Source organism: Mus pahari, chromosome 23 (genome assembly GCF_900095145.1).
Source record: "Mus pahari chromosome 23, PAHARI_EIJ_v1.1, whole genome shotgun sequence".
Lineage (NCBI taxonomy): Eukaryota > Metazoa > Chordata > Mammalia > Rodentia > Muridae > Mus > Mus pahari.
This window is the reverse complement of record NC_034612.1, coordinates 5,986,652-6,013,161: the sequence shown is the minus strand read 5'-3', so window position 1 is coordinate 6,013,161 and position 26,510 is coordinate 5,986,652. Positions and strand designations below refer to the sequence as shown.

The following is a 26,510-nucleotide window of genomic DNA, read 5'->3' as shown; positions in this document are numbered from 1 at the left end:
GGGGATAGGGGGAGCCTCTCTTCTTCAGCCCCTCCACTCTCTCCTCTCTACATCTTCAGCCCCACCCCACTTTACCACAGCCTTGACAATGGCAGATTAGTTCCCGCCCTCCCCGCTCCTCGCCTTTGAAAACCCGCTCAAAATGACCGCTGAATTCTTGATTCCCACCCAGAGCAGCTCGCCTTCTGGGGAGATCTCATTTCCAGGGTCAGCTGCATAGTGAATTTGGGGGGCAGAGGGCTGTGACCTCTCCCCTGACTGACCCCCTCCCCCAAAGCCCAATCCATTCCTCCTGCTAGGCCTGGGACTGTAAGGAGAGAGATGTGAGTCAGACCCCATCCACTGCACGCCCTTCAAAGGGGACCATAAAACCAATATAAATAGATATATGTGCATATATGTTAATATATTAACATTTATCAATAATTAATGATAATATACATTTCTATATCATCTTTTATATATAATATGTATGACTGATTATATATTTTACTCAGTGAGGCCAACCATGTAATATGTTTGTTCAGAGACAAATCCAAGAGCACAGTCTCACCTCTCTCCCCCCAAATGCTCAAATCTTACTAATTTCTCCTTTCCTCCTCGCTTCCCAAAATTACTTGAAAACTATTTCAGAAGTCTAGTCTCCCCATCTGTCAGTGGCTCTGCCCATCCCATGTGTGTTTCCTCCTCCCCTTGGGCCAAGGCCTTTCCTCTCCTCTCCTCTCTTCTTCCTCCTCCTCCTCCTCCTTCTTTCCCTCCCCTCTCTCTCCCCTCCCCCCCAATCTGAAAATCCTGGACCGCATCCAAGTGATGTTTCAGCACCTTGGACAGCTACACGCGTCAGCGCAAGGCGTTTCCCAGTGGTGACCCTGTACAACACCATTGCTCATTTTCACCTCTCCCTTTTGTGAAACACACAGCTCACTCTGCATCTCATTTTCTAGCCTTTTAGAGAGTCTGCATAGGCACTTCCTGGGGATGCCAGTACGTGAGGTTTAACCCAACCATCATGTATTGCCTCAAAGTTGTGGCGACCTGGCTTCCAACATCATGGGGTCAATGAAGAGGTGCTCCCCCTTCCTTTTGCTAGCCTTCTCTAGCTGGCAGATGCTGGGAAAGCTGATGACATCCCTCCGCTCATAGACAAGCCACGCACCTCTGCCTCTGGCACCACATGGCCATACTTACCCTGATGGGCCCCACCCTTCTCCTCCTCTTCCTCCTCTTCCTCCTCCTCCCCGTCCTCCTCCTCCAAGGGCACCAGTCACACAAACATAAGAGTCTACCACACACTGCCCTCCAGCCTGACCTCATCCTTACCGGTCACAATTATCTTAACTGCTTCCAATCAACATCGCACTCAAGTGAAGTCCCGGAGATTAGGAATTCAGCCTATCTTTCGAGAGACAAGGTTCAACTCGAGGGGGCCAGGCATCAATGGAACACATCGAGGAGGAAAGTCCAAGTGGCTTCCATCATTCTCCGCCGCTAAGACACCGAAGGAAACTGCTGGAGGGAGGGAGGATTTGTCGAACTGCAGGGGTTTCAATGGCATCAGCACTTCCGGGGGCGTGGCGACGGAGACTCCCACCTCAAGGCCCCAAGGGCTCCGGTGAGCAGAAAGGAAGAGGCTGAAACAAGCCCTGTAAGATATATGGTCCCATAACCCTGTTTCCTCTGGCCGCACCTCGCCTCCTGAAGTTTGCCCCCTCGAGACCCAGGCCAGCATTCCCAAAGCATCGTGAACCAGAGCCCAAACCTCCCATACTCGGAACTACGATGAGAGCCAGCTGACATGGTGGTGCAGGCTAGAAATCATCACAAGCCTGTCTGAAACCCGGACATAGTGTGGCAGAAAGGGCAGTGCAGGCCCCCGGCTTGGATCCTTTCAGAAGGAATTAGGCGGTCTGGATGTTGGTGCAAACAGCTTGTTTTGTTTTTTTTTAAAAAAAAAAAAAAAAAAAAAAGGCTGACACTCAACTCAAGCCAAGTGCAACTGTGGTCTGGATTCAGGCTGCAGATCACCAGTTTGGAAAATAATCAGTCCAAGGTCCCCAAACAAGATTTTCTCGTCAGAACCCAAGACAGTTTTCTCCCATTGAAGGAGAGTTTAAGATCCTTAGTGGGGTGCTGGAAAGATGGCTCAGTCGGTGAACTGCCTGCCATGCCAGCATGGGAACCTTGAGTTCAGTCTCCTCACCCACATAAAAAGCCATGTTTGGTGCTGCCTGCCAGCAACCTCAGCATCTACCAGGGAGACCCGGGACAAGGGCTTGCTGGCCAGTCAGTCTCCTCAGCCAGTGAGCTCCAGCTTCAGTAACAGAGCCTTGGCTCAACCACAGGAGGTAGAGATCAAACACACCCAATTCTGATCTCAGACCTCACGTATGTAACACACGCGTATGTGTCCACATACACCCAGGAACAGGTCTCTACCACATGCAAAAAATAATAATAAATTAATCAGTTTTAAAAGACCTTTAAAGGCCTCTTCATTCAGGTGAAGCCTCGTTGCCGGGAAAAGAATAGAAAGTCATGGGACAGTTTTAAATCAAGGAGTGGCGGGTCAAATAGTGTCCTGGCTGGTTTTTTGTGTGTCAACTTGACATAAGCTGGAGTTATCCCAGAGAGAGGAACCTCCCTGGAGGAAATGCCTCCATGAGATCCAGCTGTAAGGCATTTTCTCAGTTTGGGATTGATGGGGGAGGACCTAGCCCATTGTGGGTAGGGTCAGCCCATTGTGGGTGGGACCATCCCTGGACTGGTAGTCCTTACATAAGAAAGCAGGCTGAGCAAGCCAGGGGAAGCAAGCCAGTCAGCAGCCCCCCTCCATGGCCTCTGCATCAGCTCCCGCCTCCAGGTTCCTGCCCTGTATGAGTTCCAGTCCTGACTTCCATTGATAATGAACAGCAATGTGGAAGTGTAAGCTGAATAAGCCCTTTCCTCCCCAACTTGCTTCTTGGTGGTGATGTTTTGTGCAGGAATAGGAATCCTGACTAAGACAGATTGGTAACCTGCCAGCCCCTAGGAGCTGCCCCTTCTAGGGCCTGGTAGGATCCCCGTCTGTGCCCCTGGCTCCCACAGGCAGAGGCATCCCCAGGCCAGGCATGGGACCCATGTACCATCCTGTCTTCAGGTCAAGGGTAACCTTCCCTGTTCCCATCAGACTTGCAGAAGCTGCTGGAGATGGTCCGGGAAGACGCCCGAAGAACCATCTTGGTGGAGAACGAGATACAGAAGAAAGCCCCCAGGTATATGTCACCCTGCTCCCTTGGGCAGCTGAAGGGTGTCAGTCAACTAGCAGTGGCCTCCATGATAACAGCTACCAACTCTCAAGCCAAACGCTGAGCTGTGTACTTGTGTATGCCTGCAACTGCCCCCGATTCTTAACAACAACCCCTCGGGGCGGGAGCTACCATCCTTATCTCACAAATAAAAGAACAGGGATCAGCTAACAGACACGCAGCTAGTGGGTGGTGAGGTGACTCAAACTGCTTACTTCTAGATGGTTCTAACTTCCAAAAGCAGCCGCCTTGATGTGTCGCCTCTCGGCCTGCCTGGGGTCCTGTTGTCACCCACCTTCCTCATGAGTGTGTGTAAACTATTCACTCAAGGAGAAGCCTGAAGACCTAAGCATTTAAAAATTAAGGATTTTTTTACAGAAATAATGCTGCTTTCGATGTTGGCCAGAGAAGCTCTTTCTGCAGCAGTGGTTATCAATACAGAGACTCGGAACCAGTCAAAGCGCCGAGGACAGACAGCTGTTGAGTGCTGGATGTCAACTCCCCACAAGGCTCACAGAACATGGCAAAGGACGGGGCAGAGAGAGTATAAGACCTGGAGGGTGAGATGGGGTTGGGAACTGCTGTCTCCTGGATACAACATGGCTGCTGCTCTCGTAAACCTACTGCTGTCATGGCGACACGCACAAGATCTGAGCAAGACAAGAGCCAGGCATCAGGGTCAGTCAACATTCCAGTGGGCAGCAGGGAGTCAGTGGGTTAGGCAAAGGGGGAGGGGTGGGTTCAGAGGAGGGAGAGGGGAGAGAGGAGAGAGGAGAGAGGAGAGAGGAGAGAGAGAGGATACAGAGGTTAGAAGAGACATACTGGGGTATCTAGTAGGAGAAGGTGATGACAGTAAGGCCTGGTTCTCTAATTGGCTCTGGATTTGGTCAGTAAAGGAGTTCGGGAGCCAATTGCTGTTGGAAGAGACAGGCAGGTCTTCTGGATCCCAGGAGGAAAAGGAGATGCAGGGAAAGAGGGGTTGGGCGGGGAGGGGGTGCTTTTCAGCCAGGCTTTAGAATGAGCAGCGCGCAGCTCTCATGTAAGATCTTGGGGAAGCCTTCGCCACTGGTGGATAGCCACGGAGGTCAGCAGAAGCTAGCAGACACAGGCTAGTGGGGCACATCGTAAAGAAATAAAACTATCTGAGTGTTTTTCATTTCAAGGAGCCAAGGTGGGGAGAGAGAGAAGCCTGGTTAATGAGGGCCCTGATCACAGAGCTAAGCAGGGAGGGGCCAGAAGCATGGGCGGAGCTCCTGGGCAAAGGCGGGGGCGTGGTTTTAACATCACACGCAACAGAGGAGGGGATTGGAATGGATGCGATCAAGACACATGGTGTACAGGCATGGCGTTGTCGAAGTTAAATAAAAGATGAACAAAAACAAATGGGAGTTTTGAGCTACAGACAGCTCAGTGGTGAGGGGTAGGGAGCTTGGCTGGTGCGTGCAGAGCCTAGTGCTACATCCCCAGCACTTCAGGAAAAGTCAGAGGAATCGAAACATAAGATAAGCGCGGTAGCATAGTCTCATCACTCGGGAGATGAGGCGGCAAGATCCTGAGTTTGAGGCCAGCCTGGGCTACATAGACCCTGGCTCAAAAAGGATCAGGGTGGAGGTGGAATATCGATCTAGTCAGGGAGGGATAGTCATGAGAATCCGTTTCTTCTTTCTTTGGGATAAAGTCAGGGCAAAGGCCTACCTGTCAAAGGTAATGGATGAACAGCATCTGGGGAGGGGGAGGAGTATTCGGGCAGCCATATGCAGTCGTGGTTAGGAGGGACCACAGCACCATCAGGGAATGGAAACAGAGCTAAAATGGGATAGGGAAACGCACGCACTGGTGAGGGACTTCATTCCGAAAGCCCTCGCCTGGAGAATTTTTATTCTTACCCAAAAAGCACATGCATCTCTCGACACTCCAAGCAGGGTTAAACTTGAGCCCAAGGTGTCCATCTTTCTGGTGAAAAGCCTCACTCACTCGTGGACCCGTGGCTCCTAAAAATGCTCCAGAGAAAATGCCAGGTGTGGAGTCGGAGTTCCCTCCTCGCCTGTGCGGCTCCCTCTGAGAAATTAAATTACTTATGGCAAACAAATGAAGAGAAGAGGAGGTTCATCATCAGCCCCAGCCTACCAGGACGCCAGCTATGACTTACTGGTTATCGTTCTCGCTGTAATTACACCCCGCCCAGTGCTTCCTAATACATCACACCCCACCTCTGCCTGTTACTGATGAATCAGTCTGCCGCCACAGCTTCATTGTAAACCCGCTGCCTAAGGTGGCACAGCATGAAGGCCCTCCGAGACAGTGCCAGTCCCTAAGGCGCTCGCCCAGTCAAGATTAGTGATAGGCAAAGCAAGGTGGCAAATGTCCACTCAGAGAGAGACCTCCCTTCTTGTGAAGGCTTCTAAGTCAAGTTGGTACCGATCCAAAGAACAGGCGTCTCCATCCTCCCTAAGTGTGTGTCCTCCCATCTGTAAAATGAGACTGTGGAGCACCTAGGCATGTGGAGCACCTAGGTATGTGGAGCACCTAAGTATATGGAGCACCTAGGTATGGCTTGGAACCTAATAGACTAGGGAATGTCTTCATTCCAGCGTTCAGTTTCTGTGTGATATCTGGCATGCTGTTTCTCCAGAGTCTTGTTGCAGTTCTGTAAAATGAATCCCCTTAGCAACCTATTCAAAATGGCCATAGTGAGATTAGTAAGCCATACTGTGCTTGTAAAGCACGGAGTGTGCTGGGAATTATGCCTGTCTCAGTGAGTCTCTAGAGCAGTTAGGGAGATGATGCGCTCATTAACATGCCAGCATCTTCCTGACACAGAGTTAGCAGCCAGTAGATGCCGGGCTGGGGACAGTCATTACTCCTATTATATAGGAGCCACCACTCTGTGCTGAGACAGGTGTGTCTGATGTCACCATTGACACATGTTCCAGTCTTCTTTCTATTGCTGTGATGAAACAGACTTAAACCAACATGGGAAGGAGAGGGTTAACTTCAGCCTGCAACTCCTGGGTCACACAGCCCAGCACTGAGGGAGTCAGGACAGAAACCTGGAGGCAGACACTGAAGCAGAGGCCAGGGAAGAATGTCCCCCCCCCCCCCCGTGGCTTGTTTGCTTTGCCTTCTTGTACTACCCAGGACCATCTGCCTAGGGGATGGCACCACCCACAGTGGGCTTGGCTCGCCCACATCAGTCATTAACCAATTCAGGTCCTTTCAGACATGCCTACAAGCTGATCCTATGGAGGCATTTTCTCAGTCGAGGCTCACTTTTCCCAAATGCTCTAAATTCTGTCAAGCTGACAAACAAACCCGACCCAGCACAGCTCACCCACCTCACAGATGTGGATCATCCATGATGACTCCCATATGGCTCATAAAGAACCTGACCCTGGAGAAATCTTTCACATGGACTCTGAATTCAATTCGATGATAACCACAGCTACAGGGACACTATAGAAATCGACCTTCCTTGTTAATTCTTTCTCAGAAAAAAATGAAATCTCACCAATTCAGTAAAGCATTGGTTATTGCAGCTTCTATAAGACTAATGGGGACAGGAAAAGCCTTAGCTCCCCTCATTTCACACTGAAGTCAGCCGACAGGCTGAGAGGTTCACAGAGACCTCTCTAAAAAACCAGTCCCAAGGCTGTAGGAAGATGGCTTTTCTTTGTCACATGTACGAATGTTTCCTGCATGATGCCGACATGTATGAAGGTTTCCTGTGTGATGTGGGCAACCAGAACCATGTGTTTGGGAAGACACCAGCATCTAGACCTCATCTCAGACCCACCGAGGCAGAACCGCCAAAGCATCTCTGGTTTCCAGTAAGCCCTTCAAGTGGGCTCTATCTCCAAGTCTTGGCAATTTGACAGTGTGTATAGAATTCCATGGGAAATGTCGTTCTGGGCTTCTGTGTAGATGCTGCAATGTGGGGGTAGTTCCAGGAGCATTGAGATTCTACAGGTATGAAGTTACAGATATATGTGGAATTCTTGGTGTGGGTGGAACTCGAGGTGAGTGTGTGATCCTGGCTGAGTGTGTGATTCTAGGTGAGTGTAGAATTGTAGGTGAGTGTAGAATTGTAGATGAGTGTGTGATTCTGGGTAAGTGTAGAATTCTAGGTGTGCTTTACAAATGCCCCATCTGTCTATACATGTATGTGTAATTCCTGTGTGTACGCAAAATTCTAGGCAAGTTTTTAATTCTAAAAATGTGTATATAGTTTTGTGTGTGTGTGTGTGTGTGTGTGTGTGTGTGATTAACTGACTGTGAGTTCCTGAGTTAGGTGCAGTTCTCCAGTATCTATGTATGTGGTTCTGGGGTTCTGCAATTCTCTAAAGGGGACGGATCACCTCGGCATTTGTGTGTGTGACTCTAGAGAAGCAATGGAGTCTAAACGCAGTGTCTGAGTACCACTCGGACCTGTGGCCAGAATCTGTGTTCCCAGCAAAGGCCCAAGCAATCCCTCCACCGTGCCTCCCCCCTGCTCTGCAGCTCACTCTGGAAGGAGGCATCTGGTGCCACCATCCACACCTGCTGCTCCCTGCGGCATCTGACACTTCATTAAAAGATTCCTCTTGCTTTACAGCATCCTGTCTCTAGTCAAGCAAATCAAGAGTGAGTATGGATGGAAGGAGTGGCAGACCACTCACAAGTCCAGGTAGGAAATTCTGAAGCCGCTGGGGGGTGGGAAAGGACACAGCGGGCGGGGAAAGGGGGAGGGGGTGGCGCAGAGTCTGGGAAGCCCATCCTGTCCTAGAACTACCTACCACACAAATGCCCAGGGAGAAGGGCTGGGAATCACTGAAAACAGGCTCCTTTTGTCCCCCGGGGACTGACAGTGAACATCCAGACACTTCTCCCAGACATTTCTATCCCATGATTTTCATTGAACTCTCCCACCCATGAAGAGACCCAACTGAGAGAGCATGGCACATGACACACACACCCCCATCTTCTTCTATTTTAACATTAAATTTCAGCTCGCCTACCCAACTGAGATCTGCAGCATGATACTGTGGGACAAATCCGCAGAGGCCTAGAGGACCTTGCTCTTGAGTGACCTTTACCTCTTGCCTTTCCTCAAGTAGACAGTCATGTGACATGGAGTAGTTCCCCCACCCCCACCCCCATTTGAACCTCCTACGTCCCCTCTGTGGATCGGGAGCTGTACTAGGTCTGGACGATTCAATAAGCAGATGGCACAAATACACTGTATATGCTCATACATCTGACGGGGACATCCCTGTGCTTTGGGCCCCTTAGTACAAGGAAGCCCGTGGAGACCTCTCAGAAGGATGCTGTATGTGCACTTGATAGATTAGGATGCTGAAGGCATCCCGGGTGATACAGGTGGCTGGATTACTTTGCCTCCCAATTTGGAGGAGCCCTGAATTACAGAGCAAGTCTTCACAGCGGGTCTAACAAGCACTGATTTGGGATTAGCACTGAGCACCAGTGGTTCTGGAGGCAGAGAGAGCCTCCCACAACTGTCAAGAGAGATCCAAATACACACCATTTCCTCCTCCGTGAGAGGCTGGGTCAAACAGGCACCAAGTTTTTCTTCTCTCTCTGGGCTCTGTTTTATTTAAAAAAAAAAAAAAAAAAGAAAGAAAGAAAAGAAAAGAAAAGAAAAGAAAAGAAAAGAAAAGAAAAGAAAAGAAAAAGAAAAGAACCAGGAATATGTTTGGTGGAGGCACGGGAGGCCCATGCTGAGGCATCCCGTCCCCCTGAGGTAGCAGCCACACAACGGGTTTAGTATAGAAGAGAGTTTATTTAGGGCATGGGAAGAGGAGTTGGAAAGGGAGGAGAGACAGAGAGATGGGGGGGGGGCGGAGAGTAGAGGCCATCCATGAACATGTGGAGAGATAGGGGAAGGAGATGGGGAGAGAAGGGTAAGAGAGCAAGAGAGAAGAGGGGGCGAGCAGCCCCTTTTATACCAAGTCAGGCACACCTGGCTGTTGCCCAGTAATGGTGGGGCGGAGCCTAGAGGAATGCTAACAGTCTGCCTTCCTGGATCCCTGAATCCTTTCCATATTTGAGAACTGAGAAGGTGGCAGGCAGCCCTTGTGGAGCCCCGTGATTGGCCACACACAGAGCCACGGCCATGGAAAGTATTCGGTGTGTGTGTGTGGGGGGGGAGAATGGAGGGAGGTGGGGAGCCCGCTGGCCACCCAAGTGGTAGCCTCAGCTGAGCTTAGTATTTAAGCTGAGACCGGCAGAACGGAGACAAGCCCGCCCGCCGTCTAGCTGCTGAACTGCAGCGGGTGAACTGCAGAGGCGCCCTTTGCCCACCTCAGTTTCCCCTGCCTTATTCCCTGTGGAGGTCTTTGCTCCGTGCCCCCAACTTTCCTCCCACCTCAGGCCCTTTGCACGTGCTGCTCCTCTGCTTGAACCCAGTTCCCACATTTCCCCTCCCCCTTCGCCTCCCACCTCCTTTTTGAGGGGACAGGAATCTATAGGAGAAAGGCCGGAGCAACATGGTCTCCCCGTGATTCATCTGCATGGGTCGGGGTGTGGTTGGAACCTGATAACAATGTCCCTCATTTGTCTTATATTATCAGTGGGGCCCGGCGTCCTGTCCAGGTGGGGTAATGCCTCGTCACCTAAAAGGCTAAAAACCTCTAGGTTCAATCCCAGAAGCTTCTAGAAAGAGCAGCAAATGTCAGGGGCTTTTCTTCAGGAAGGACTCTGAGAGATGTCCAGGCCCACCCACAAAGTCCCCAAGCCATGAAACCAGAAAGAATGTAAGCCACTGTCGTGGACTGGTAAGACAGCCTTGTCCCCTAAACCTCACAGAGAAGCCACCATCACAGAGGCTAAGATGGCATTCCCCCTAGATCTCATCGATAAAGTAGCCCAGTTCACTGTTCAGTTATTTGGAAGAAACCAGGGGAGACAGGGAGTGGGGGGTGGGGGTGGTAAGCCAATAAGACAAACATCACTCATCGTGCCAGGTGTGGTTGACACACCCCTTTGATCCCAACACTCAAGAGGTAGAGGCAGTGGGATAGCTGTGAGTTCAAGTCTAGCCTGGGCTACACAGGGCGTTCCAAGACTGCTAGAATGACACAGCGAGACCCTGCCTCAGAAGCAACCAGGCAGAACCCTACTGCAAGGAACCGAATCATGCCACAATTAGAAAGAATCAAAGGCTGTATGCTAAAGGGCGGGGACGAGGGGTGGGGTGGGGGGGATAAGTGACTTAAGGCTGTGGTTTGGCTAGTCCAACAACAACCATCTCCATAAAGAAAGGCCAAGAATCCAGTACCCGTTCAGTCTACAAGGCTGGAAGTCTCTGCTTGTCCCCAGTCTGTGCTGGAATCCTGAGGAAGTGGGTTCTAAAGGCAGTGAAGGGATGCCCCAGTAGCCAGCTAGAGGAGCTTGCCAGAAAGGTTAAGGGTAGGCAGGCTTCCTTCTTCCGTTCCCCTCTCCGTACCTGTCACCAGGAGGAGGCGTGGCGTAGGTTTAAGGTGGGTCTTCCCACCTCAACTGAGCCAATCAAGTAACAGCCCTCACAGGCGGGCCCAGCGGCTTCGGTTTTAGCTCCTCCCGTGTGTGGTCAAGTTGACAGCCTGTTCTTAGAAAAGTGTCTCCAGAAATGAACCGAGACTGGAGGCAAGAACACCAAAGGCAGTGTGGGGTGGGCAGTGGGGTTCGCGGCCAACCCTTTACCAGCCTGCGCCTGCAAAGATGCATGTCATCCCGACTCCATGCTGAAGCAAAAGGTCAAAGTTGAGGGGTGTGAGGGTGCAGGGCTCACTATGGATGGTGAGACAAAACAACATCCGCAGAGATGGAGGAAAAGGGGGCGAGGAGGGCACTCCAGGCAGAAAGCGCAACAGGCACATCATCCAAGACTGGAGCTGGAGCGTGCCGACGGGCGCTAGATCCTGGTGCCCAGATTAAGAGCCTCCACCGCGCCTGCATTCTGGGGGGCCTAGCACATGCCAGGAGGGGATCCGAGGGACCTCTTAATGGAAACAACTAGAAGTGGCCCCTTGGTGTTTCAGCGAGCGGTCCAGCACTACGAGCGGAGAGAGCCACATCCAGGTGATCCAGAAGAAATCGAAGAGGTGAGCCGGGTGGGAAAGCGGACTGCGCGGGCCAGAGGCAGACCTCACCATGGCAATGGCATCCTCTGTCTCGCGGGACCGTGGGCGCAGCTCAGTGCAGACCAGATTCCCCAAAGCCAGAGATAGGAGAGAGGGACACAGGTCTCACAGACCAGACACTGGACAGCACTGTAGAAAGCGACCGACGTGTGATTCCCTCGGTGGCAGCGCAGGGGCCCCATCCTACGTCCGTGGCCTTGTATAGTCCCCAGGACTCCTGCCCCGCGGGAGCACTGTCTCGTTTTACACAGCAACAGGCAGAGAGTTGGCCACATGCCATGCCCCACCCGAGGCCAGGCAGCTGAGATGGGATAGAGATGGAGGTTGGGGCTCACTGCCTTTGCTGGGCTCCAGGAGAAACTGCGTATAAGGCCTGGGTACCACCCATTCTCCCGGCCTCCTAAGGGGATGCCAAGGGAGGCTCACGGAAGAGCCTGGTTGGACACCAGCAGTTCCCACTCTGGGGTATCCTGGGCTCAGGGAGGCCAGTGGGACCCGTGAAACTATCAGGAGTACCTTAATTCTCTTGTCAACAGCAGAGCTAACCGTGACATCATCTATTGCAAGACTGGGGTGTGTAACAACATGCGGGCCAAGTTTTTCAGCGTAGCCCAGGAGGCCGGCTTCTGCCTGCAAGACAAGATGGAAATCCTCAGAAAGTAAGAGCCCACATATGTCCTGTTCACTGCAAGCATGTGTAACTTGCACCTACTGCATGCTCAGTGTATGTCCAGTGGCCAGGGCTTAAAGGTAAAGAGAGACATCCCCGTGGCCCTCGGGGAGCTGCCTCTGCCTCTGCCTCTGGGAAAACAGAACCGAAATCTCTGCATCCACAGAGAGACACAAGTTAGAATCATCCCGTGTGGGAAGAGGCGAGGATGGAGGGAAGAGGGGAAAGAAACAGAAAAGGAGAAAGAGGAGGGGAGGAGCAGGAGCAGGAGGAGGAGCAGGGAAGGATGGGGAGGAAGGGGTGAGAAGGAGCAGGGGAGGGTGGGGAGGGTGGGGAGGATGAGGAGGAAGGAGAGGAGGAGGAGCAGGAGCAGGGGAGAATGAGGAGGAAGGGGAGAAGGAGGAGCAGGGGAGGATGGGGAGGAGCAGGAGGAGAAGTAGGGAAGGATGGAGAGGAAGGGGAGGAAGAGGAAAAGGGGAGGAGGAGCAGGAGCAGGGGAGGATGGGGAGGAAGGGGAGGAAGGGGAGAAGGAGGAGCAGGGGAGAATGGGGAGGAAGGAAAGGAAGAAGAGCAGGAGGAGGAGCAGGAGAGGATGGGGAGGAAGAGGAGCAGGAGGAGGAGCGGGAGTAGGAAGAGGTAGGTGAGAAGAGAAGCTGGAGTCAAAGTGAGGGGAGGAGCCAGAGTCCAGGGATTCTGAGTCAGTTGGGTAGCGCAGGATGTCCTCTCTCAGGGGGTGGCTTTAGGAACACTCATGATGGAAGCAGAGGAGCCCAGAAGAGAAGAAGCGGGGAAGAGAATTATCCCAGGTGGCAGGGGAAACTACACTCAAAGCGGGAAGGTACCCGGGGACTCTGGTAGGGGTAAGAAGTTCACACGCAGTCAGAATGACATCAGTGGGGTTCAATTTAGACCCCTACAGATACGGCTGCAAGGATACTCAGAGAAGTCTCGTACCAGGGACCCTGTGCATGGCAGAGCAGTAAAGTAGGATCCAGACCCAGAGACTCCAGCTAGGAAGTTAGGAAAGGAAGGAACTCCCAGGAAAAAAAGCAAAATCCCAGGGGGGCAGAAAAGGAACCACCAGGTGTCAGCTGGGGCTAGCTCCCAGGATATCTGTGAGGCAGTCAGAGAGCGGCCAGATCATAAAGGCTTCACTAGCGGGGGGGTCACACTTTGTCCCAAAGACTCTGATCACCAGGAAGAGGCATGAAATTCTAAGCACATTGATGCCATTGGGAATGGTAGGAAGTGGGTCATCTGGGAACTTAAGGACGACTCTAAGATGCAAAGTGTGGGTGCTGGGGGGGGGGCATCAGCCACAGACATACAGCACAAATCCCCTTTGGAAGGAGGACCTAAGGGAGAGAAGAACCAACCGGAGTTAAACACCTACTGTGTGCCTGGCAGTACACTCAGTGTGCTCCGCATACAGAATTTAATCGCCATCTCTTAGAGGCTCTCTTCAGAGCCTTGAAGAGAGAGCTATGGCCAGGCAAGCCTGGCCATGATTTACAATGTAACAACAGCCGGGTGGAAGCAGAGGTGGATCTGTGACATTTGAAGGAGCCCACCAGGAGGCTAAGGAAGGGGGTGGTCTGTGTGTCTGACTCTCTCCCACATGACTTCACAGGCGCCAGGAGGAGCGAGGCCTCCAGAAGTTCCACTCCTTTATTGTCACCTCAAACTTCCAGAAGGACATAACAAAGATGAGGCACCAGGTCTCCATAGTGAAAGGGGACGCAGAGGAGATTGCCGACCACTGGTAAGACCCCGCGGACCAGACAACACGGTCCCTGGGACTTGGGCCATGGTCAGTCCCAGCGTTCTTTAGTAGCCTAGAGACGCCACCTCCCAGCTACCGTTGGCCACCAGCCATCCCCCGCCCTCAACCTCCCCACCCCCACCCCCGCCAGATCCACTGGGACACCTATCAGCTTCAGAAGAACCACATGGCGTGAAACCTGTCCTGGGTTTCACAGTTATCTTGTGTTAGAAATAAGGAGAGTTCACTTGCTAACTCACACCACACACACACACAGAGAGAGAGAGAGAGAGAGAGAGAGAGAGAGAGAGAGAGAGAGAGAGAGAGCGCAAACCTGTCCATCAAAGCAATGTCTGTAGAGTCTGAGTTCTGTGACGTTGTCACTGCATAACTGAAAAACCCCACAAAATAACTGAGTCTCTCAGGGGTGCAGTCGCAGTTAGACATGCCCTAGGAACAGTGTACCTCCGTGCACGGAAGAACAGGCAGCCACACAGTGAGGGCTGGGGGCTGCCTCATGGCAGGGTGAGGGCCCTGGGCAGTTGAGACTAACCGGAAGGGAGGATGCCGAGTCTCCCCACCCATCCTCCCATCCGAGAAGTGATGATTGCTTACTGGATGTACCAAGCATCGCACCTCGGTGTGACGTTTGCTCGGCGTGGTGCCACACTGCTCTAATCCAGCACCCACAAGGCAGGGGGAAAGTAGATCACAGAGATGAATCCAAGGCCCGTCTGGTCAACACAGTAAGTTCCAGGCTAACCAAGGCTACATAGTGAGACTCTGTCTTAAAAAGACAAAGAAGCAAAACAAAAAAAGTCCTAACACGTGGCACACCTGCCCTGGATATACATCCGTGATTATGTCAATTCAGACAGGATAAGGAGTATTTTTAAAGGAAGTAGCGAGCAGCTGTAAGAAATCACTACAAACCCATGGATGGATGGATGAATGGATGGATGGACAGATGGATGGATGGCAGAGGCAACCCTAAGAAAATCTAATGTTACATATTTATCCCCCAAGACCTGGGAGATACAAATGAACTACTAGTTCACAAGGAAACTGAGACTCGAAGGAGTCCGTTCCCACATCCCAGGCCACACTTTGTATGTGGTAAGCATAGGACGCGAGCCTCTGCCTGCTCCCACACTGCACACCTGCTCGCCACATCGCGTCCGAGTCTGACATATCAGTCGTGGCCCCCTATGTCCCCCACCCCCGTTCTGCCAAGAATGAGTAAAAGAAGATCTAAGAAAAACAGGAGCAAAGGGGGGAGGTAGACCTAGAATCCCTCCCTCATTCTTAGTGATGTGGAACAGGAACTCGCCAGGGCGACCCTGAGCGGTAGGAGAGATGGAGGAATTACCCACAATGCCTCACTCCTCCAGAGCTTCGCTGTCTGATGAGTCGGTGCTATCCCCAAAGATACCGGGCTCCCAATCCCAGAGGTGCCTCGCGTGTGTGTGTGTGTGTGTGTGTGTGTGTGTGTGTGTGTGTCCACACGTGCGCGTGTTGGGAGGGGGAGTTAGTTCATAACCCTCCCTGTCTGGGTGGAAAGCAGAAGGGTGAGAAACTAACTTACATGGAGATATTAGAGTAGAGAATTAGTGCTGAGCTTCCGACCACGGAGCTGTTGGTCTCGTGGGAGAACCGCCATAGCCGGGGTTAAAACCAAGTCACATGAAGTGCGGCTGGCCAACAAAGGGCACTCAGCTGGGCCCCTCGCTGGTACAGTCATTTCTTTGCTCTCTCCAGATACTAACCATGACCACCTACTGTGTGTTAGACTGAGTAACTGCTGAGTAACTCTCGGGCAGAGCTCACACCGGCACAGGGATTCACGCTACACAAAGACACAGGGACGAGCATATAAAAGCGTTCCGGAAGTGCGAAAACGAGAATCCAAGAATGTTGAGTGGGCAAAGTTCTCCTTCAAAGCCTTGTACCATGGTCTGAGGGCACTCTTCATCTTAGTCATCATAAATTACGTAATAGTTATCACTGAAATATTAGTGCACTGGAGGGTGGGAGAAAGAAAGTTGGGGACGCGCGTGACAACTTTGTAGATTTTCTTCTCGCCTTCCACCTTTCTGTGGGCTCTGGGGACCAAACTCAGGGGGTCAGGCATGGGTGGCAAACGCTGTGCCTGCTGGCCCTGAAAGTGCCCCTTAAGGACGTGTTCCCAAGTGAGCCCTGACCACACTGAAAGCATGCTCCTAGAGCCAAGGTAGGTTAGCAGGTCAGACAGAGAAGGGTTAGAACCCACCTGCTCCAACCATCTCAAAAATGCGTTCCTGGGGTGGCAGTAGACACACAGCCTGTCAGCTGAGCTTATTATCATGGTGACAAAAAAAAAAAATGCACATGCCATCAGCTCCATCACCAAGGTCACCTCCATCATCACCACCATCTTCATCACCACCATCACCACCACCATCATTGCTGCTGCTGTTGTCACCCAGAAAATACCCCGAGATGTGTCCACATCCACCCCGGCATGATTAACAGTCAGAAAGGAATCCTAAATATTCCTACCCAGCCCCCGTTTTGTTTTCTGGGTTTCTCCGCTATCTGCTTTATGGAAAGCTGTCTTGGGAGTGCAGCCTCTTAAAGCAGACCCTTTCCTTGTCAACCCAAGAAACCGAAGCAAGCCCTGGCTTACCTCCCCCTCACCCCTGGCCTAAAAAGTTAACACTTGCCTCCTGTGTGACCCTAAAGAAACTGGATTTAGGCGATAGGTCCCCTCAGACTACCTCCATAACAACCCAAAAGGAGTGGAAAAGAAAAAGATGGAAAACCAAGGGGCTCAACCCCCTCCTGGGCTCTCTAAGTCTCAGCCCCCTCCTGGGCTCCCTAAGTCTCAGCCCCCTCCTGGGCTCCCTAACCGCCTCTCTCTTGGGCCTGAAGGTACTTCGATCTGCTGTCCAAACTCCCTGAGGATCTGAAGAGCTTCCGGCCTGCCAGAAAGATCCTGACGAAGCTGCAGAAGTTTGGAGAGAACCTGGACCTGAGGATCCGGCCCCACGTCCTCCTGAAGGTGCTCCAGGACCTGCGGGTCTGGGAGCTGTGCTCCCCGGACATTGCGGTGGCCATTGAGGTAATGAGCACCCCCTCCCCCACAGCGCCCCAGGGCATGCACTGTTTAAGTGCGGTAGACCCACACTTTGTATTCATCCCAGAACACAAAGACCCCATCCTCCGGAAGCTCATATTCTAACAGGAGAGGGAGCACAGCATGCCCTTGGGTCATTAGAGTCTAGGTAGGTCATACGTGGTACTCCCTGGAGTCAGGGAGGCTGGAGGAGATGCAAGTGGGTTGATCTTGAAATGAGCATTTCAAAATCGTGCTACCAAGTGTCCGAAAGTGTGGTGGGTTCATGGGCCATGCTACCAAATGTCTGAAAGTGTGGTGGGTTCATGGGCCATGCTACCAAGTGTCCAAAAGTGTGGTGGGTTCATGGGCCATGCTACCAAGTATTCGAAAGTGTGGTAGGTTCATGGGCCTGCACTGTAGCCCTCACTGGGTGCTTGTGGGGCCTCAGGCAGCAGACCAAATTTGCCAACACAGAATTGACCTGCTAATGAGGTCCCAGGCGTGCTGGATGCACAGTGATGCTGGTGTGTGGGGTGGAAGGTGATGTAGGTGCGTTGGATGCAGAGTAACGCATCTTGGTTTAAAATAAAGCAGGGAGGACCTAGCTAACCAAGGCAACCGAGAAAGGTAAGATCTAACCTTGGAGTGGGGCGTTCGAGGCCAGCCTGGTCTACAAAGTGAGTTCCAGGACAGCCATGGCTACACAGAGAAACCCTGAATTGAAAAAAAAAAAAAATCTAACCTTGGCCTTGAACATGGAGAAGTCAGCATCACAGAGAGAAGAAGGCACAAGACACAGTGACAGGAAGACAACCCAGGTGAAGGCCCCAAGCAAGACACAGCCTGACCGGTTGGAGAAACACATTGCCAGTCAGCGGGCGTGGCAGAAAGTGACCAAGAAGGTGACGTGTCAGCCTGGGGAGACCTGCGAAAGTCGAGGGGGAGATCCAGGCCTCGAGGGCGGTGAGAGATACTCACCAGCACCGCTGTCCCTGAAGGCTCTGCGTCGTCAACAACAGCGGGGATGCCAAGGAAAAGCTAAAGGAGCTTTTGGAGCCAGAGGTGGTGCTCCAGGCCCGTGCTCCCAGCTGCACAGACAGGTCACAGTGCCAGTGCCTGCCCGGGCTACCGGGTAAGCCCAAGGTCATTCCTGACAACGTAGCCAGGCCCTGTCTCAAAATGAAACAGTGCAGGAGGGCAGGGGATATCATCCCCTGACATAGAACCTGCAAATCACATGCAAGGCCCTGACCTCCTCCTCCTCCTCCTCCTTCTTCTTTTTTTTGAGACAGGGTTTCTCGACAGCCCTGGCTGTCCTGGAACTCACTCTGTAGACCAGGCTGGCCTCAACCTCAGAAATCCACCTGCCTCTGCCTCCCAAGTGCTGGGATTAAAGGTGTGCGCCACCACTGCCCATCAGGGCCCTATCTTCTAAAAAGTGCTTAGGGTACATCCTTGCTTTCAAAGGTGATGTATTCTAAGATTTATTTATTTTTGTCATGTGCATGTGAGTATCTGCATGCACATATGTGTACCATGTGCAGTGCCTAGTGCTCTTACAGAAAAGGCAACCAGAGCCCCTGGGACATGTTCCCTATGGTTACAATCTGCCAGGTGGCCTCCAGGAACCAAATTCAGGTGTCAGGCAAGAGCAGTCACTGGTCTTAACTACTGAGCTAGCTCGCCAGCCCGGTGGTTCTCAACCTGTGGGTCATGACCCCTTTGAAGGTCAAATGACCCTTTCACAGGAAAGCCCATCAGGAAAACACAGATATTTACATTATGATTCATAACAGTAGCAGAATTAGAGATATGAAGTAATGACAATAATTTTATGGTTGGGGGTCAGCACAGCATGAAGATCTGTATTAAAGGGTTGCAGTGTTAGGAAGGTTGAGAACTGCTAGTCTAGCCCTCATTTTGTCTTTAAATTATGTGTATTGGAGGGGGCGCACATGAGTGCCGGTGTCCACCAAGGCCAAAAGAAGCCATCAGATCCCCCTGGAGCCAGAGTTACAAGCAGCTATGAACCCCCTAACGTGGGGGCTGGGAACCAAACTCAGGTCCTTTCCAAAAGCAGCAGACACACTTAGCCCTCTGATTTCTCTCTCCAGCCTGTGCCTCCTTAATTTAACAGGTTGTATTTTAATAGGCACATTTTAATAGGGGCTTCAGTACCTCCTGAGAAAGAAGCAAATCACACTCGAGTCTCTAAGCGTAGGCAGGCTTAAGGATGGACTGGCCTTTTACAGGATGACCTGGGTGGGGGGCTGTGCACAGGGTAAAGGTCATGTGTGGTGGAGGAGGAGGCCCCATGGACCAGTTCAGACGTCCGGACTTGACTCAATTCACTGAGACACCCTCAGGGACACCTCTGACAGACTAGACAGAACTAATTTGAGGGCAGTGGATTCAGTAATTGAGGTGCACGGAAGAGGTGTTTGTCTCCAAGTAGTACAGAGGGAAGAGCTACTCCCAGGACGGGGACTGACACTTAGCATGCTCCTGCCGAGGAGAGAGCATCACAAATCATCTAACACAAGGGCCCAGGCAAAACACCGGGCCCGGGTGTCGCAAGCCTTCTCCTGGGATGCAAAGTCAGATCCGCTCTTGACAGACTAACGCTCACCCGCACAAGATAAAAATAAATAAGTCTTAAATGAGCTGCTGAGCCAGAACGAAGACTTTAAGGACAAATGGCTTTAGAAAAGCTACTCATGCCATTTACAGAGACGTGGATGTCACTTAGCATGGTTATAGTAAGCTTTGAGGGCCAGACTGCTAGAATTTCTCTATGTAGAACCTAGATTGTACATAAACATACACACACACACGCACACACACACACGCACACACAGGACAGGAGGGGTAATTGGCAAGAGGCATGCTCAGTGAACACACTCTTCTTGAGCCATTATAAACCCATCTCTCTATACAATGAATATACACTGATGGAATGTTAAGAGATTAAGAAGCAAACGAGAAAAAAAATGTATCGAGCTGGGTTTCTTGCTCTCCTCAAATTTTCCTGAGTGAATGGCAACAAGATGAGCTTAAAATCAGCTTAAGATCGAAGCCAGAAACTGGAGTGGGGCCCTTTCCCCCAAACAACCAGTCTGGCCTGAAGTACAGGTCAGCCCCGAATAACTGAAGTTTTAGACAGAGTTCTGCGTCACTCCAATGAGGCTCAGACACACGCTTATGAGCCACAACAGAAACCGTTCTGATCAACACATGTTTTTTCCCCAGTGAGACATGTTTGGTTTTCCAATACTGTAAAACCCCATGCCTTCATATCCAATGAATTCTTGGAAAACGTCATCTTCACGAAGCCAGTTACAGAAGGGTTCCTCCAGCAAAAGAGTGGCTCGGGTGACTGAAGTAGCAGACATCCTCCGGAAGGTCAGAGGAGTACGCTAGATGAACACAGCCCATGCCTCCATAGCCCCGGGCTCCATAGCTCCAAATGTCATAGCCCCAGATTCCATAGCTCCAAACTAGCTCACTTCATTGAACTTTCGAAACACTGGTCTGTTGGCAAAAGGCAAATGCATTAGTCAGGGCTCTCCCCAACAACATAGAGAGTGAATATGTTTATACAGAAAGGAGATTCTTCAGGATGCTTTATGTGCCAGAGTCCTGCTAACCCCAGCGATGGCTGTCCACCAACGGAAGGTGCAAGAGCCCAGTCCTTATTCAGCCCACAAGGCGGGATGTCCCGAGCTGGTCTTCAAAGAAGCAGGCTCTGGTGCCAGTGAAGGAACGGACTTGCCAGCCGAAGTGAGGGCAAGCTGGCAGAGAGAGGGGCTTCCTTCTTCCGTGTCCGCTGTATCAGCTGCCAGCAGGAAGGTGTGACCCAAATCAAAGGTATTAACTTTCCACATCTAAAGATCCAGATGAAAAGTGGCTTTTCACCCTACCTCAAACGATTTAATTAAGAAAACTTCCCCTCCCCATGGGTAAACCCCAGCAGCTTGAGGTTTAGTTGATTTCAGAGGCAGCCAACTTGACAACCAAGAAAGGCCACCACAGCAGATTTGAGTGGTTTTCTCTCTCTCTCTCTCTCTCTCTGAGATTTATTTTTATTGTACATGTATGTGCGTTTTGCCTGTGTGCACACAGAAGCACCACAAGTGTTCTTGATACCCGCCAAAACCAGAAGAGGGCACCAGATCCCCCGGGGATGTCCCCCCACCCACCCTACTCCACTTCCCCCCCCCCCCAGTGTAATGGATCAGAAAAGCAACCCAACAAACAATAGCCATGATAGGTGTTGGCACAAGACTGGTTTCTGCCTTAGAGCCTCTTTCAGTCCCAGCTACAGAGCCAGCCGTCATCGCTTGCCTTACCCTGTCCCCATTTTGGCCTGTGTCACATCTCAATCAGAAAATGGGTGTTACTGCGCACAATAAGAGAAACTGACAGTTCAAACGACACTTTTCTTGAGCCTTGTGAAAAGGATCAGTTTCCATGGTGGCTCTCAAGGAGCCCTTGTCTCCCTGAACCGCCCAGCACTGGATATTCATTAGCCCCCGGGGCAAACCCTTGGACTCTGCTAAATTCAGATAAGAACATCAAAGGGCTGCAGAGATGTCTCCACAGTTAAGATCACCGGCTGCTCTTGCCAGGGGAACTGGACTCAGTTCCCTGCCCCCCATATGATGATTCACAACCACCTGTCATTCCAGTTTCAGGGTATCCGATGCCCTTTTCCAGCTTCCACAGGCACACACAGACACTCACACATATAAAATGAAAAATAAATTTTTTTTCTAAAAAGAAAGTAACTCAGATCTGTCCTCCGACTAACATAGATTTCCACAGTATAAAATAAATATCAAGGCGACAAGTCACTACCAAACATGTAAATCAAGGAACGTGGCATTAAAAACATTGTATCACGTAGCCGTATTTGTTAAGTATGCATTCCAACGTCAAATGATAACATTTCAGCAATGCAAAGAAAATCTCAGTTACTTTTGCACCAACCTCAAGATGAGAGTCTGAGTCATGGGGGTGCGGGGAGCATCCTGGATCTCACAAAGGCTTCTGGGCTGTCAAGGAGAGCTTGGGAGTGGCAGCCTAGCCTGGCTTTCAAACCAGACTCTGAGAGTAACGCTGTGTTTACCCCCACAGTTTGTGAGAGAACACATTATCCATATGCCCCAGGAGGACTACATCAACTGGCTACAGAGCCGGGTCAACGTTCCCTTCCGGCAGCGTACCATCCTGACATAGAGGGGCCTGTGGTCCCCGTGGAGGAAAACAAGCCAGCACCACGTCCCCCAGCCCAGCCCGTGCCCGTAGCCTCCTCTCTTCTCTCCTGGACACTTCGAACAATAGGGCCGTCTGGAGAGGATGGTCCCAGGCGGCCCTCCCCTCCACCACCAGGCTCCCCGCCTCCGCTCACTGTCCAGTGTGGACTCTTGTTTTCTCTCCCAGACTCTTGTCACCACTCCCCATCCCTGAAAGTCCTGGATAATAAATGTGACCTGGATGTTTGACATCTTCCCAAGGAAGAATTCAAGGCGTGGCATTTGGGTGCGGCAATCAGGTTTTAGGAGAACAAGCTATCACTTGTGAGCTTTTGTAAATGTGACAAGCTAGTGCTGGGTGCTTTTTGCCTGTGTAATATAATTATTTATATTGGCATATGACATTCCTGAGTACATAAGGATGAATAAATGAATGGATAAAGAGATGGATAAATAGATGTATAGGCAGGTGGGTGGGTGGATAATGGGATGAGTGGTTAGATGAATGAATGAATGGGCAGATGAATGAGTGGGTGAATGAATGAATGGACAGATGAATGAGTAAGTGGGTGAATGAATGAATGCATGAATGGGTGGATGAATGAATGAATGGGTGGATGGATGAATGAACAGGCAGATGGATGAATGAATGGGTAGATGGATGAATGGGTAGATGGATGCATGAACAGGTAGAGTATAGATTCAAAAACAGATAAATGGCTAACTGCAATGCATATAAAGAAATGGCATGTATGTGTGCACATGTGGAAGGCAGAGGTTGAGATCAGAATACCGTCTGATAAAGTGAGAAGTGAGAGGAGAGAGGGGGCCCTGAGGACAGACAGACAAACAGACAGACTCACAGATGAGTCACTTGCTCATGACACGCCATTGACTGATTGGTTGCTCCCTTCTATGCAGTGTGGAAATACCCAACGAGGATTATCCGGTTCTGTCTCCACAGCCCCCACAGCCCCTACGCGCTGGCTCTTTCACTGTTGCTATTCTGCAATCGAGGAGACAGAGGTTCAAAAAGGATTCTTGCACTCTTTTTAAATTTAAATTACATTTGTGTTTTGCTTGAATAAGGTTGTTTGTGTATATAGATGTGTGCGCATGTTTGTGTGTGCACATGCATGCATGTATGTCCATGTGTGCATGGATGTGTGCATGCATGTGCATGCATGTATGTGCGTGCATTTGTGTATGTGTGGTCATGTTTATGTGCATGTGCACATGCATGTGTGCATGCACATGTATATGTGTGTGTGTGTGTGTGTGTACATACACATAGACCAGAGGTGAACATTGAGTGGCCCTCTACCACTCTGTCTTTTTCGTGTGCTTCTATGATAAAAACCACTCTACCCTGCCAGGGATGGTAGTGGACACCTTTAATTCCAGGCCAGCCAGTGCTATGCAGTGAGGTCCAGTCTCAAAAAAAAAGAAAGAAAAAATTTGTAATAATAAATAAAACGCTGACTAAAAGCAACTTGGAGAGGAAAGGGATTTATTTGGCTTGCAGGGAACGGTCCATCATCATGAAAAAAATCGAGATATTAACTCCAGGCAGACAGTGAAGCATGGGCCATGGGGGAACTCTGCCCACTGGCTTGCTCTTTATGAATTAATCGCTCGGTTAGCTTTCTGCTGCAGCCTCGAACCACCTGCCTGGGGACGACACCCTCACCACGGATTGGGTGCCATCAAGACAATCCCCCCACAGACATGCCCAGGGTTAAGGTTGTGAGAGGGACTCCTCAGCTCCGTCTCCCTTCTCCCAGGGCTGTCCAGGTTTGTGTCAAGTTGACAAACACCAAAGCATTCTTCACACTTAATATTTTCAGACAGGGTCTCTCATTGCACCCGGGGTTTGTGGAGTCAGACAGACTGACTGGCTAGCAGGCTTCTAAGCTCACCTGTGTCCACCTCCCAATGGCGGAATCTTGGGCTCATGCTTCCCCTCCCTGGCTTTTTGACATGGGTGCAGAGGAGCTGGACTCAAGCCTTCACGCTTGTGCAGTACTGACTAAGCCATCTCCCCAGACCCTAAACTTATTTGCAACTGATTCCTAATTGCATTGAAAAAGTTAAAACTGTGCATACTGTGTGCTAGGTGATTTTTAATGTGTACATGGTACTAAAAACAGCTCACTCCTTAAATGATTTATCGTTTATCATAAAAATGTCCCAAACCCTTCCCTGTTGTCTTTTTAAACAAACTGGGTCACCTGTAGCTACGGCTGTCCTGAGTGTGCTACCCTAGAACTTCGTGCCTTCATCCAGCTTTGGCTCAGAATGGAGCCCTTTGGTTCACCTTGCCCAACTTTGTCCCCCCCCCCCCCGCTACCCCTGTGCCCAGGTTCTCATTGTTGCCATACAAAGAGGTCATGAAATGGCTTTAGTGAGCATGCGTGTGCAATGTGACACCCAGTGCTTGAAGTCTGGTCTCCCTGATGTTCACTGCATCTCTCTGAGGGAAAAGGGAGCATTACTTTATTTACAATCCCCATTTTTTTTTTTTTAATTAAGCATACGAAGACAGACACGAATGATCTGTAGCAGAGCAGCGTCTAGAATGAGGTCTGTCTAGGACAGGAAATAGCCTGAAATCACAAGACTATCTGCTTCCTCCACGCCAGGCTCCGGCTCAGTCCGTCTATTGCTCGTAACTATGGCGCCATCTAGTGGCGACTCGTAGTACCACTTTCACCATGCCCTTGAGCAAAAACTTAAGGGTCCTGCCAAAAAGGAAAGGCAGAGATTGTCAACAACAGTAACAAGAACTACAGTCTCAGACGAGGAAGGTGGTTTGTTACTGAAACATGACTGGGAGCAAAGAGCAGCAACACAAGCATCATCTCTCCGTCTCTTGGGCTTCAAGAGCCCCAGGGAGAAATCTTTTTGGAGTGAACAGTTCATCAGAATCCAAGAGAACAGCAACAATGTATCAGGTCCCCAAAGTCACCACATCTACGTTGCTGCTATCATCATAAACTGAATCTTCCCTAGAGAAACATTCCGGTAGATATAGGCGGAATTTTCTGTCTGTACGTACAGTTGTTTTGTTGTTTGGTTTTGAAGCCCAGAGTTGTGGGAGCAGATCTTGAACTTGCTTATGTATCTGAGGCTGGCTTTGAACTCCTGAATCTCCTGCCTCTACCTCCCAAGCACTGGGATCACAGGTGTGTGTACCACTATGCCTAGTTACATAGCCCTTACTTTTTTCCTATAAAATGCAAACCACAGGACATAATATTTAGGCTAAGAAGTCAGAGTTTGGGGACACGTGCTTGAGGGTGAGTTTAAAGATGAGTTTTCTATTCTTTCCAAAAGAACACACACTGGGAGGGCTAATGAAGTGAGATGACTTCAGCATCTCTTTAGATATTTAGAAAGCAGCTATCTTTTCATGGGAAGAGAACACATGCCCGGGGGCCAGGGGGACTTCACCTGGTGTGAACTAGATAACGTGCATCCCCTCCCATGCTCAGACCTTCTCTCTCCGAGAGCAGCAGCTACACTGTCGCCAGCAGCTTGGGGCCTTCCCAGAGATATTCCATCAAGCACCAGCAAGGGATGGTGATGTCCAAGACAGCCAGCAGGATGTCTGTGTGTGCCACACGCCAGGCGTTGCAATAAACCAGTGGTTCTCAGCCTTCCTAAAGCTGCGACCCTTTAATGTAGTTCCTCATGTTGGCGTGACCCCCCTCCCCCAACCATAAAATTCTTTTCAGTGCTTTGTTACTGTACAAAGTGGTTCATGGATTCTGCTACTGTTAATAAATTGTGATGTAAATATCTGACATGCAGGATATCTGATATGTGCCACACACACTACCACCACCACCACCACCACCCTGTGAAAGGGTCATGCGACCCTTAAAAGGGGCCACACCCACAGGTTAAAAACCACTGGGTTAGAATTAGAGTGGAGGACATACTAAAAGTGCAAATGACATCATGAGACAGAGATGTCTTCAGTCCCCAAAGTCTCCAAGAATCTCAACATGGATGTGATAAGGGAGAACAGGCTGTCAGAGATTTACAATACTGGTTTTAAGGTGCTGGGGACTGGCAAGATGGATAAAGGGGCTTGCCGCCAAGACTGGTGGCCTGAGTTCAATCCCCAGGATCTATACATGGTAAAAGAGAACTGACTTTCAAAAGTTGGTCTCTGGCCTCTGTAGACACACACACACACACACACACACACACACACACATGTTAAATAAAATGTAATCTTAAAAGGTTATGTATTGTCGGGCAGTGGTGGCGCACGCTTTTAATCCCAGCACTTGGGAGGCAGAGGAAGGCGGATTTCT

At 50.6% G+C, this 26,510-nt stretch overlaps 1 protein-coding gene across 2 annotated transcripts in view; it reads left to right on the top strand.

Moving 5' to 3' along the window:
- Ccdc60 (coiled-coil domain containing 60) overlaps window positions 1–22,245 on the top strand; it is a 157,452-nt gene extending 135,207 nt beyond the window's left edge. For both annotated transcript variants that reach the window (XM_021187111.1, XM_021187110.1), the window contains exons 8-14: window positions 3,167–3,251; window positions 7,876–7,947; window positions 11,300–11,362; window positions 11,938–12,060; window positions 13,702–13,833; window positions 16,744–16,933; window positions 22,067–22,245. In XM_021187111.1, coding sequence (XP_021042770.1) covers window positions 3,167–3,251; window positions 7,876–7,947; window positions 11,300–11,362; window positions 11,938–12,060; window positions 13,702–13,833; window positions 16,744–16,933; window positions 22,067–22,168 — 767 coding nt within the window. In that variant the 3' untranslated portion in view covers window positions 22,169–22,245. The remainder of the gene's footprint in view (window positions 1–3,166; window positions 3,252–7,875; window positions 7,948–11,299; window positions 11,363–11,937; window positions 12,061–13,701; window positions 13,834–16,743; window positions 16,934–22,066) is intronic.
- Window positions 22,246–26,510: the final 4,265 nt, after the last annotated feature.